At 46.4% G+C, this 14,198-nt stretch overlaps 1 protein-coding gene across 1 annotated transcript in view; it reads right to left on the bottom strand.

The window, feature by feature from the left end:
- LOC135919215 (basic phospholipase A2 PA-12A) overlaps window positions 1-13,345 on the bottom strand; it is a 92,025-nt gene extending 78,680 nt beyond the window's left edge. Inside the window, exon 1 of the mRNA XM_065452917.2 lies at window positions 12,464-13,345. Coding sequence (XP_065308989.2) covers window positions 12,464-12,554 — 91 coding nt within the window. The 5' untranslated portion in view covers window positions 12,555-13,345. The remainder of the gene's footprint in view (window positions 1-12,463) is intronic.
- Between the last annotated feature and the right edge of the window lie 853 nt (window positions 13,346-14,198).

Genomic DNA, 14,198 nt, shown 5'->3' with positions numbered 1-14,198 from the left:
GTAAGATAGATTGCCCGTGGCGCTGATCTCGTCGATAGCCCCTAAAGAATGGATGCAGCGCCATATCTTCATAGTTTCCTTTTCAGCTGCTCCTGTGCAAAGCAGACAACCGTTTGGACCACCCGAAGCTTTACCTTTACTCTATTCGTTGGTTCACTGTCGCTGCAAATGTCACGGAAGCGCGCGGACCCTTGGCCACGCGTTCGACGCGATAAGGCTTCTCCTCGACTGCTCTTACGCAACCCGCATGGAGACGAACGAGAGCGAACAAAGAAGAAGGCGCCTTCGTTCGCTCTCTCACCGTCTGCACACAAAGCCAAGCGCACAGAGCGTTCCCTTTCCGGGGCCCCGCCCGTTCGCGTTGGTACGCGCGCTGGTCACGAAGACGCGACGACGACCGGGGCACGACCGTCTGCGAGAGCAAGCAGCGTTCGAGGCGGCACACAAAGGAGCCAGAGACGCCCGAGCACTCCCCGCTGAGGCCAGGGGCTCTGAGACTCAGCCACCCTTCACTCGAACCTCGCTTCGGCGGCCTCCTCCGACTTTCGCTTCGCGAGCGGCAGTAATTCGTCAACACGCCTCTCTCCGCGGACCCTTCGGCCCACTCCGCGTTCTTTCGCATCACGGTCGGCAAGCCCAGCCGGCGCAAAAAAATAAATAAAAATAAAAAAGACAAGTAAACCAAACAACATTAAAAAGAAAACCCAAGGAGCCTTAATAAGAGCGCGCGGCGAGCCTCAGCGCGAGACAGCTGTCGTCTTCGACTGACGCGCCGAAGCGATTGCGAGCGACGCTGCCTGGCCCGCGCGCGGGAGAGCGTCCGCTTGCGCAGCTCGATCGGCATGCGTGTTGAACAGCGCGCGCGCTGCCTCCTGCGCGAGGGAGGAAGAGCGGCGACGGCCTTGCGCCGACCTCGCCGCGCAGCTGATCTCGCGCGCAGTTCGCTGCCCTGTACGCCTCCTCGCCGCGCGTACCGCTGGCATCCTCGTTTTCTTTCGTTGCTCTCTCTTCGCGGGGCGCTGCCTCCGTCAGGCCTCTCCGTCCTCGGCCGGCCCGCTGCTGCCACCATGCTTGACCACGTGCCGCGTTTGAGGACTTGCCACGGATATTTGGCTCCTTTCGCGAGCTTTCTTTCTTTCTTTCTTTCTTTCTTTCTCCACTCTTGCCACTGGCCGGCAGTGTATAGGAGAGGCTATACGCGCCGGTCTCTTTCTGGGCCACTTTCCTCTTCAAGTTTTCAAATCTCACTCGCTCGTGGCAATGCGCACGTGCAAGAGACAGGACAAGCAAAGAGAGGGAGCGTGAGCGAGATAGAGGCGGACTACGAAAGCGAAAGTGCATCGCAGGGAGCCCGTGGAGGAAAAGTGCGCTGACCACCACCATCAAGGCCACTGGCTACTGCTGCTGTTGCTGCTGCACCTCGCAGAGCCACCCCCTCCCCCCGTGTGGGCTATCTTTAATTTTAATCGCCGCGCCCGCCGAGCGGCAGTCACACTGGCTGGGTTTTATATTCCTCGTCTATATTGTGCGAAACGGAACGGAGGGGGGGGGGGGACAATGCACGATTATTTCCCTACCGGCACTCGCCTGCCGGGTGGAGTCATTTTTCAGTGAAAGCTGTCCGGGGTGCTTGGGTGAGTCCAGCGTGGGCGCACGCTAGCGAAGGCGTACGAAGTGCCCTGGACAGCCCTCCACGAGAGCCCTCCAGGTGAACGACAGAACTCTCGGCGAGAATTCCGGAGGGTGCGTCGAGAGGAAATAACGAGTGCGAGTTGAAGAGGCAGTCAAAATTGGCCGTATCTACTACACGGAAGAATTGCAAGGAGAAGCTCGCATGCGGTATGCCGCAGGCTACATTATTGTCACGTTGCGGTGACGGTGAAGAATAAGACCGCGGCACAAGTATGAGTCATCAAAGCAACTGTTTGTTCGATTAAACTTGTGCCCGCAAAACAACTAACACTCAGCACAACGGCAGCCTCGAGTGCAGGCAGCGATCGTCGAAATCTGAACTGTGGTTCAGACAGCGTCGGTTACATGACTCGTCGAATGTTCCAGTGCAATTGTTGGCGATTGAACGAGTTCCAGTATGCGCAACACTGCTCCCGTCACGCATGCAATCCGAACACGGAACGTGCGGCGAAAGTACAGACAGACAGAATCGCCTACAAGGATATACAATGCTCTGATACATGCAGGCGCGTCTTGCGCCGAACTATAACCTATAACATTTGTTAGCCGGTGAATAGCGGTCACCGGAAAAAATAGATAAATAAGGAGACGTGACCTTATCGAAGCCTTACCACATCTTTGCCGTCAATGAGTGCAGTAGCTCAATAGCATCGTGCATTTCATAAAGCAGTGATCTGACAGCGATAAGACCAGGGCTGGCCGTGCAGCAACAGCACCTTCCAATAGTGCGCAAATAAAAGCTTTTACACGAAAGGAACGACAACACAGGCGCGCGATTGCAACTGAGTTTATTCGCAGAAGACACACAGAGAAATCATCATCATCATCTTTTTATGTCCATTGCATGAGGAAGGCCCTCTCCCTGCAATCTCCCGTTACTCCTGTCTTATGCAACTTTTTCAACTTGCGATTGCAAATTTTCTAATTTTAACGCGACAGCGTTAAGGAGCTCGTGTCGCAGAAAAGCCGGTGTCGGCGTCGTCGGCGTTGGTCGTGAGCGATAAATCCCAGCAGGCACTTCATGAATAAAAAACAACTTTCAACATGGGCTGGGTGGGAATCGAACCAGGGTCTCCGGAGTGTGAGACGGAGACTCTACCACTCAGCCACGAGTTCGATGCTTCAAAGCGGTACAAAAGCGTCTCTAGTGAATGCGGCGTTGCCTTAGAAACGAGCTGTTTCTAAGGCTCAGGCGTGCGTCGCTTGCTCAGGCGCACCTTTCGTTGCCGCGCCGAACGCGGCGCTGCTCGACGCTCACCGCGTCCGATGCGGGGCGCGTAGTCGCCTCCCCGTACCCCACTGTCTTGCACCCCTTGGCGGGTCGACGGGAACGCTGTCGCGTTCCACTCTTGAAGGCGAAGCTTAAGCGTCCTCCAATTTTTTATCCCCCCACCTAGTTTTCTGGCATCCGCGACTGCACTTCCCTTCCCTGGGCACCCGCTCTGTAACTCTAATGGTCCACCGATGATCTTATCTCTACATACCTACGTTAACCATACGTTATTAACGCGATAGCGTTAAGGAGCTCGTGTCGCAGAAAAGCCGGTGTCGTCGGCGTCGGTGTCGGCGTCGGCGGCGTTGGCCGTGAGCGATAAATCCAAGCAGGCCCTTCATGAATAAAAAACAACTTGCAAGATGGGCTGGGTGGGAATCGAACCAGGGTCTCCGGAGTGTGAGACGGAGGCGCTACCACTGAGCCACGAGTTCCATGCTTCAAAGCGGTACAAACGAGCCTCTAGTGAATGCGCTGTTGCCTTAGAAACGAGCTCTTCTAAGGCTCAGGCGTGCGTCGCTTGCTCAGGCGCACATTTCGTTGCCGCGCCGAACGCTGCGTTGCTCGATGCTCACCGCGTCCGATGCGGGGCGCGTAGTCGCTGCGCCGAAGCCCATTGTCTCACATCCCTTGGCGGGTCGACGGGAACGCTGTCGCGTTTCACTCTTGAAGGCGAAGCTTAAGCGTCCTCCAGTTTTTTTCTACATATCTGTTATGTCTCTACATGATCTGTTAATTGCACCCGCATCTCTCTTTACATAGCTACTTCCTCTCTTCCCAAAGCAGGCCAACTTTCGTATTAGCCTTTCCCTTTCCCTTTCATATTATTCTTTTCCTTTTCAAACCAACATGCCATAAAGCGCTCGATGCTCAAGGTAGGCATTGGGCATCGTCGCCTTCACGCAAAGCAACTGACGCATCGCCTATGCAATGGAATGACTTATTTTTAATGCAAGACACTTCTACAAAGTTCATAATATATATATATATATATATATATATATATATATATATATATATATATATATATAAGGATTTAGGTCAAGTGGGATGAAACCCTCCTAGTTTTGCTCTAATTTGTGTTTGGTAAGGGTCAAACATTCACGGGCCGTGTACGTGTGAATGTAGAAATGCTCGCCTCATGCCTTTATTTTTACTTTTTATTGTGAGGAAATCAAGGAACACGCTCTGAAGAAAGAATATAATTGAGTGTTGGCACAGTTTACAACTATTGCGTTTTCGTTCCGTCAATCCGCACCACAGGTTGATTTGTAAAGTGGGATCTCCATTCAAAACCACGAAAGGTGCTGGTTTGCACTTTCGATGTCAATTCGAAGGTCGCGAGAAGGTTGCGCACATGGTCATCATGGCTTCCGACTTGTAGGCTACCCAACCCAGAGGGAGAGAGAGAGAAAAAAAAGAACAAGCGAAAGGCCGGGAGGTTGAAGAGGACTTGGCCCAATAGGTTACCCTGAACAAAGAAGGGGAAGAAAACGTTGACAGAAGGAGAGAAAGCCAAGAGTGGATGTGCATTGGAGTCGCTGAAATAATGAAATTATTAGAGCTGTGCCGCAAGCCGCTTACCTTTGAGAATTGCATTAGCGCTTTTGTGGCCCTCTGCAGCTACAATGCGCAAAACCATGGTCGCAAAATACTGTTAAATGTCAAGGTTTTCCCGTCAAGTTGGTTTAAAGCGGTGCTCAAGTCAGATTTTCATTTGTTGTTATAGCGTTAAGCCCCCTTGGTGATCGCCTCATTAGATATAACGTCGCGGTGCACACATCCCTTGCGAGGACACGTCGAATAACTCTTCAGATTAACTTAGTGCTCGCGAGATGATCTATAGTGTTCATCTGAGCGTACGCAGATAAGCTTTTTTTTCGCCTTCCAAAACTGGTCTGAGTCTGGCCGCTCCTCATTAAAATTATTTGTGCAGTCCATAAATAGTACATAGACGCAAGCCGTTTTGTATATTTGAAGATTTGTCCTTCGGCTGTGTGAAGAAAGCAAAATGTCTAAATAAATCAAAGTCGTTTAACAAGTATATATTTGCTTCGGTCTACAGTGGCAACTATGTCGATGCAACTTGTTATCGGATTTGAACTCGTTCTTGCTTTCTCACTTTTTGTAGGCCACTGCGAGATTTCAGGAGGGAAATAACGAGGCCAAAACATTTGCACACTAAAGTGTTCACTGCCGAAAACCGGCAAAAATCAATCCGTTGTACGTGTGTCACGCAATTACCACCACGCAAATTTCTTGGCATTCCAGCTGCATGTATTACGCCCGGAAAATAACCGACTGTCGCATTCTGTGTGTCTGTACACTGCTACTACTGGAAACAATATGATAAGGAGGGCATGTCATGTACGAAGTGTTTCATCACTGTTGTTCATATTAGGTAAAAAGAATAAAAGTACATGGAATATATAAAGTAAAACCAGACGACAGGCAGGATAACTTTGAGAGTTATGTTTGCGGGTACACATAACGGATATTGCCATTCAATTTCACTCCATGACGGCAGCGGTGGAGTATATAAACTTTGTGTGGTAAATAAAAACTTTGAACATTTATGGATTTCTATTTGTTAATGTACAACAAAGCTGCCACTGCTTCTTGAAATACACGTTTAACTTTCATGTTGTGACCGATTCCTTTGAAAGATGGACCAACCAGCTTCTTTTTTTTTTTCGAATAGCAGCTCAAGCAGTAGAGTGAGGAGTTAGGGCAAGTTCGTTCGGACTCAAAGTCGCGACATCGAATTTTTTTTCCAGCAGAAGCGGGTGAACACGTGCACAGAGACGTCGTCATTGTTGCGGTGGTGGTGCTCTTTCTCTTCATGTCTGTGGGTTTTAGCATTCCCTCTAAAATAATGCAGCACAAAAAGCTTGGCTTAATTACTGTGCTCTCAGAAGCAGACGAGGGCTCTGTAGGTAAGTGAGCTGCGACTAAATAATATGTCATTTATTAGCGAGCAAAGTGTGTTAATTAAAATGAATTGATCAGGCGAAGGCGGTAAACCGTTGCCCGATCTCATGTTTCAAGATTAGCAAGTTTTTTTTTGGAAGGTTACAGGCAAACCGGCACAATGCTCTGGCTTCTGTTGTTTGGATGGCATAGGCAAATACTTTATTCTCGAGTCGCAATTCTCGTGCGGTGTGCATCACAAAGACAAAAAGTTTTATTATAAAAAAATCCTAGCCCGATAATTCCATCCTGCACTTTTGCTGTTGCCTGCTTATCTCTTTTTAAGCTGTGTGAATCAAGCGTTGTGCGTCGCTGTGACAAAGAAAACTGATTAAAATAATTTCTTAGCTCTGTATGCCACTTCGCTTTTGGAGGAAGAGAACTTAACGCAGTCTTCACGGTTATTAAGCAAACAAAATGTTCTGCTGCAGTGGGCCAGTATACTTATTTATTCTGCTGCAGTGCAGTATATTTTATTTATTTATTTATTTTAATTATAGACACTGCGATCTCTAAGAGAGATCATACCAGATGTGACGGATAAAAAGTGTTTACATAATAATGCACAAACACGATAAAATAAGAACAGTACGTATATAATAGTGAATGAATATAAGAATTTGTTAAATACCAAAAGAAGAAAATTGATCAATAACACAAATGATTTAGAAGAGACAAAACGGCGAATCCCAAATAAAACCAAAAAGGCAGAAAAAAAGACCAGATAACACTGCACGTGTAACAAACCGTAAATAGCACAAGAAGAAAGCCACCCGCAAACACAAGTAACACTGTTTAAAGAATTATTTTAAGCACTTCTCAAATGAAAACAATAAATCCTGGTCATATCATCATCGGCAAGGCTATTCCATTCTACAATGGTCCTGGGAATAAAATATTACCTAAAGCAGTTATTACGTGGAACTGAAAATGTTATTGTAAATGAATGTCGTTGTCTGGTAGCATAGCCTTCGGAGTAAGTGACAATTTGTGATGCATCTATTCTATAATATCCTTTTACTAGCTGGTAGAAAAACTTTGGTCGACTGATTCAATTTCTGTTAATGACTGAAGGTAATCCACTTTGCTTGATGAGTTCAATAACTGACGTACGTCCGTAAGAGTTATAAATATATCGCACTGCCTTTTTTGTATTCTTTCCAGCTTGTTGATGTTTGCCTTTGTGTACGTGTCCCAAACGGGTATTGCATACTCAAGCATAGGACATACAGTAGAGTGATATGCATGGAGACGTCCAGCAGGGGGGGATAACTTTAAAGAGTGTCTCAAGAAAAACGACTTGCGTAGTGCTTTGCTTGTAACCACGTCTATGCATTTTGTCCAAGATAGCTTATTCGTGATTCCAAAGCGCAGACATTTATATTTTGTTATCTGGGAGAGAGTAATGCCGTTTGCACCATAGTGAAATAGGAGTGGCTTATTCTTGTGAGTTATTTACATAAAGACGGTTTTTTCGAAATTGATAGTCCCCTGCCACTTCTCACACCACGATATAATTTTTTTGAGGTTCTCATTTAACCTGACTTCATCCTCAGTTGAACTGTTTCAGAAATCACGCAATCGTCTGCATATAGTTTAATGTTAACATTATTATTAGTGACGATGTCATTTCTAAAAATCAGAAACAGAGGCCCAAGCACGGATCCCTGGGGAACACCAGCATCAAACCCAACGTGATTTGAGGTACAGTCGATGAGGGAAACATACTGATAGCGGTTCGAAAGATAAGCTCTAATCAATGCTAGCAGTTTGTGATTGGTTATTACAAAACGTAATCTATGTAGTAGATAATTATGAGAGACTTTGTCAAACGCCATACTAAAATCCACGTATATAACTTCCGTTTGTTTTCCTTTGTTTATTGCGGCTGCGAAATCATGCATAATTAGAATTAATTGTGTGCTAGTTGAGTAATCTCGTTTAAAGCAGCGTTGAGCGTTTGTTAGCACTTTGTGTTCAAGAAAATCAACCATATGTTATTAAATTATGTGCTCGAAAACTTTACAAGTAGATGGTAATGAAGTGGGTCGATAATTTGTGATGTTTGATTTGTCCCCCCATTTGTGCGATAGTTCGATTCTCGCTCTCCTCCAGTGGTCAGGCAAAACACCATTTTTAAGAGACTTACTAAACAATATTAACAAGTACTTGGCCCACCATTCTGCATATATTAAAAAAAAAGCATTTGGTATACCATCAGGGTCGGGATATTTTTCAACGTCTAATTTTAGCGAAAGGTTAAAAATGCCGTTCTCAGAAATTTTCTCATCCGGCATGCGTGGTAAAGACATATTGAAGATTGGAAGATAATTATTATCTGTCGTAAAAACAAATTTGAAATGGTTATTGAAAGCTGTACAAACAGCAGAGTCATCACCAAGAAAGTGGCCAATAAATGAAAACGAAGTGTTAGGGCATGAACTCGGCTCAATTAGCCCCGAGAAAGAGGAATGGTGCCCTCTCGCGAGTGACGTCACGGCCAGGACGCCGCTCGCTCCGGCTCGCTCGGCTGCCGCGCGCGCTCGTTCCCTTCGTGTATGCTTGGGGTATAGGTGGCTCGAGCCGTACGTATTGAAGAATAAGTCGGCTTCTTTCAGCCGCCATACCTTAACCACAGTTTCTTCTTCAAAAGCGTGTGAGTCGAGAAACTTTGCGGCTTGGATATCGCAAGCTAAGTAGCGTTGAAGGGGTCTGCTAGGTTTTGCAATCCATATATGCGTCGTGTCTATCGGTAAATTTTGACTAAAAGAAGAATATCTGCAAATTCAACGCGCGAAGTTGTGTATGATAGTTCGCTAAACACTTAACATTCCTTTAGTATTTAGCTATGAGAGGTATTGCATTTTACGTGGAAGAAAAATTTGGTAAATGGCGTCAACATGTTATCCGATGTTAGAAAGACACTGCCCAGCGAAGCTGTCATCATGATTCCTATTACTCTGGTGTGTTCTATTCAAATATGGTCATTCATTAATGCGTAAAAAAATAGTTAGGCGCGCATTTCTTATGAAAATGTTTGCTGCTACTTTCATGCCCCTCTGAAACAGGCCTCCAAAAAACGAATTGCTCATGGCTGCTAACACGACGGCGCGTCATGTAGAGTATTTACATAGTTAATTCACAAACACCATAGTAGCAATCACCTGAGAGAAAAGTTTCGTTGTTTAGATCGAGAGCCACTCAATTGAAAGTGATGAAATGTATCATAGTGGCCCTCAGTAGCCTTTATCGACAATATGGCACACCCCTGATCACGTAACGGTAGCAATCGACTGTCCGTATGGCGAGGCACGCTATGTTCGCGAAACCCATCAGTTCACTTCAACTTCGAATTAAAACCATAAAGCATTTTTTTACAGCGCCAACTGGAATGGCTAAAGTATTCTCGAGCTACTACTACGCAGCTTAGATTGCCTACAAAAGGAAAATGCAAGCACCTTTTGTCTCACCATGTCTCGATCCAGCGTTATTTAATTATACAAACGGATAACTATTCCCTTCGTCGGTACAAAAAAGAGAACCTTGCAGGCTAATTTAAGTTTGCTCCAATCCAATCGCAAACATTCATAAAGAAAACACCACAAGCCTTGCATATACTTTCACTTGATTTCTGACCCTCCACAGGGGGAATTTCGATATCTTCAATATGTCCCATACTACTAGTCATTGACGCTTCGACTGCTTTCTGGCTGCATCTATGCGGTCCAGCAGGCATACTTCACTAAACAAATTGGGCCGAGCAGCCTGTGTCAGTTTGCCAAACAGATTCGTCATGTATATTCCTCAAGCAACAAGCACCAGTAAATTTCTCAAGTGAGTTTGATTTGATTTGATTTATTAATTTCCATTTACACACACACATGTACAGAGGAGTGGTAAATGGAGGTGGATGAGGGAAAAAAGCCGCACAGACGCGGCTTGAGGTAACCTCACCCTCTTAGGTACAATATGGCTGCATGGGGTAACACATCAAGCGCCATATAAATTACATTTATATAGTGGCCATAAAACATTGCAGTTATACAATATATGAAAGCACAGTGAAATATTTCCACGATAACAATGCAAAACACACTGCGGCATTGAAATAAATAAATGATATACACTTGGTAACATAGACAAAAAAAGAGGAACATAACATGCATTATTAATCATTAACAAACGCGCTCTAAAGAGGTGAGTTGAACGTGTAGCACGGAAAAGGGAATATATATTGGTACGTTCCTATTTGTACTCTGTAAATAGCTGTACGCCTTCATTAACTTTACTTCAAATTTCCGCCACTTAAAAAAAAATAAACACGTGAAGAACCGCCTAATGTTGACAAGCAGTTAAAGAAGCAAGTGAGGCGTGTAGAATCTAAGCCAGTATTAGTTAAGTCACCGTGCTACTGCCGAGCGTTTCTGTGAGGAAATGCAAAAATTCGATATTATACCATGAACTACTCGTCGTGAGCAAACCTGTTTTAGCGGAATAAAATCAACGTAACTGCTGTAGAAGTCATATATAGCCAGCTTTGTGACATACTTGTTGCACCGCGGCAGGTATGGTATCATAACTGGATTCCTATAGGTTATGCTTTTGCGATTGTCGATCCGCGTATGAAAAACCCGCAATGGGCTGGTCTGCGTCGCTTCGGCTGGCACTGTAGCGTTGCCTTCGAGAGCTGCATTGTTGTCTAAGAAATTAGCTCTTTGAATAAATGTTCGCAAAGGAAGACGTCGCAAAAATATATTTGAGACGACCACCATAAGTATACAAGGAGAGAGAACGAGGGCGAACAAACGAAAACACCGCAGAAAGCGCCCGGAAAACGCCCGAACTATAGCAGACGACAGGCGCGAGTCCGTGCCCTGACGTCACGCGAGCGGCGCTCGCAGCGCCGCTCGTGTTCGTTCTCGGGGCTAATAGACCTCCGAAATTCTTTCGGGCGACGTCGTAATGAAAGAAAGAAGATACACTGTCGTATTTTGCCAAATCATTCTCAGCTCGTTGTTTCAATTGGGTTGCTATTCCACAAACGGCTTCTTGTAGCAAAGGGCAACCCGGATGTTCAGATTTTTTCTTTTTGAACCTTCTAAGTTTGCGTTGTAGCTGTAGTGTTTGTCGAGTAATTCAGGCATTGGCACATGTAGATTTTTTTAGTTATTATTGGCGGGGGGGGGCCCAAAGCGTACTCTACATTCCTGAATAATGTTTTTTTTTAAAGTTAGCCTGAGATCATTTATACTACAGGTGCTTTCTATAAAATCATTATAGTAAGAATCCAGCTAATCATTGATTGATTCATCATCAGCGCGATTAAAGTTTGGGAACTGGCGATTTTTAATGCACTGATCATTGAAAAAAACATCAGTCAAGGTTAACGCCAGAGCTTCGTGATCAGATATATCAGGGGTGATGTAACACCAGACGTGATTTTTCACAGTACCACTCACGAGAAATAGATCGAAGAATAAAATGGCGTTCAGCATTCAGGTGGGTTGAGATACAAACTGTAACAAATCGAAATTAAAAACGATGTCTAGCATGTAAATGTCATTCAAATGTGGAGACTGCGCGGAGAAAGTGTTACAATTTTTCAATGGGTAAATTAATAACACCGGATAAAATTAATCTATCGTCTAGTTTTTATGAGAGATCATGTAATTATCAAGATTTTCGAGGACCCAGACAAAGGAGCTTGGGGGCTTATGCATTGCTCCGAGGATGTGCCGCAGTTTGTTGATGTATAACGGAATGCTTTCAACGTCTGAAGCGCCGGGCATTCCGATGAGCAGTAAAGATGCCTTAAATAAAAAAGCAACCCCGCCACTTCTTCTTTGTCGATGTTTACGGAAGCACATGTAAGATTTCGGAACAAATTTTCTGTCTAATATATCCTTGCATAGCCAAGTCTTTGTGAGCGCAAAAATTTCCGGTTCATGAGTAAGAGACAAAGCTTCAAGCTGCACTGCTTTATTTAGAACGCTACGGCATAGGAAATTTCTGGAAATTTGCTTGGTTTTTAGTAGTATATTTATTTCGTCGATAGCATTTATTTAGGAGCGTTACTTAACAATGACATTTTATGTTTAAGTGCTTGTGATTCAAAAGAACGTCAGATGGTCTACATTACCGTGTAAGCTTTCCACAATGGTGTCCTCATGTGTCATCGGAGCTGATATATAATACGTACATACATACATACATACATACATACATACATACATACATACATACATACATACATACATACATACATACATACATACATACATACATACATACATACATACATACATACATACATACATACATACATACATACATACATACATACATACATACATACAGACGGGAAGTGAAAGGCTGCAGTCTCTGGAGACGATAATAGATTGACAGGGTATGGTTGGAACAACATATTTCCGATTTTCAGCGATGTCTACTTGCCTGGAGATGCCAAACACGAGGCATTCTTATAGGGCGCCGCACGTTTGAAGTGCGGTAGATAAGAACGACACTTACCTGCAAGTATGAGGGTCAGGAGCGCAAGTCCCAGGACGAGGGCCAGCCTGAGGGGCCCACGCGCCCTCTTGGTCCACGTGAGCTGGTACATTCGAGAAGCCACACGTAGCCAACGACGCTTTGTCACATGGCCTACACGCGGTGAGTCTCACCTATGACGATGACGGGAAGCGGGCAACACCGTCGGTCTCTCGAGCTACGCACGGAGGCGACACTGCTCGTCAGCGAAGAGCAAGATAGACACCACAGCAACGAGTAGCAGAAGGAAGCCCAGTTGCACGAAACCAACAAACTTGCCGGTGTTGCGGACGTCGTCGTGTGGTTCTATAGATACCGTTTGCGCGGGAATATCTCCACTTTCAGTAGCCCATATATCTATGTGGAAGCTTGACGCCGCAGGTTTTGTGCCGGCTGTAGACGCAGTCGTTCCTGTAGGGTCCAGCTCGCTCGAGTTCCTCAGCAGGGTGGTTGGTGCAGGCCATTTGAAAGAGCGTTCAGCCGAACTGCCCTGCTTGCAACATGCAGTGCCTCTTCCGTCCCGTGTACTGCGTGTGGACCGGTTAGCAACAAGCGATGGGGAGCCTCCGCGACACCCGGTTTCAAGACAGCGCGAGCCCCATCACGATGATTGTCCCGCTGCGGATATCGTCGCAGCGTCCTGGAACGGAGGTGTCCCGGCTGACTCGCGCTAGGTGAACGTGCCTCGCGCAGCTGATTGTCAGGGTCGGCTCAAAGCAGACAGCACATAAGCAGACGGCAACGCACACGAGAGAGCGGCTGCTTGGTCAGCGGCGGCGACGACGTGCGGGCTCGTCACCGGTGGCTGCAGCGTACACCCGCAGCTGAATGACCGTGTCTGGCCGCGAAGCGCATCGCTGCCGATCCAGGTGGACCGAGCCCGTTTTCGCCGCTGCGCCGTTCCCTTCCGCGCGCGCGACCAGTGAGAGGCCGAAAGCGAAACGGGCCGAAGACGCCGCCGGTGGAAGAGCGGGGAGCAGCAGCTGACTGACCCAGATTCGGCCGCGGGCCCGGCGTGTGTTTGCACCGCTCGCCGACGCTGCCAGGTTCCTCTTCCTCGGCGGTCCTCGCTCCGCTGCTCACGCTCGCCGCACCGGGGTCGGTGCGCGCACCCCTTTCCTACACCGCGTTACCACCGGCATACCATGATTCTATTATGGCAGGGTTGATGACGTCGAGTACGCGCTGGACGCGACTTCCCAGGTGTGCTCTCTGTGAAACAGCCCACAGGTGTTAGTGGCTGTCCCGTGTCTTTCTGGTTGTAGTGTTTCAGTGAAACTGCGCAGGAGCTGCGCTCAAGGGTTCGCGACATTCCGTCTGGTTGGATGTCATTTCGAAGAAATTGCTACGCTAACATTTGAGGCCAAGGGTAAACAAACGTAATATCGGGCTCTATGCGGGTTTCGTGGAGACCAAGCTACCCTCACAGGTTCTTAGGTCAATAAGCAACCAAAGCACCCGCAATGGCTCCGAAATGCATCTTTGTTTGGACATTGTGATGAGTCACCCCAATATTTTCATAATTGTGCGAGCTCTGCATTTCGGTGGCGTGAGTTTAGTTTAACCTGTTTGTCATAACTATTTACCCAAGTTAGAACCTTAGCAATTAGGCTGTCATGCTAGTTTTGTAGTGCTTTCTCCGGAATTCTGGCTCTTTTTATGCAAAGAAAATACTGGCGTACGACGTATCGGTTCGTGCAAACCTTGCCATTTACGG

Source organism: Dermacentor albipictus, chromosome 4 (assembly GCF_038994185.2).
Source record: "Dermacentor albipictus isolate Rhodes 1998 colony chromosome 4, USDA_Dalb.pri_finalv2, whole genome shotgun sequence".
NCBI classification, from domain to species: domain Eukaryota; kingdom Metazoa; phylum Arthropoda; class Arachnida; order Ixodida; family Ixodidae; genus Dermacentor; species Dermacentor albipictus.
Note: the sequence above shows the minus strand (reverse complement) of the source record. Positions and strands in the feature narration are given on the sequence as shown.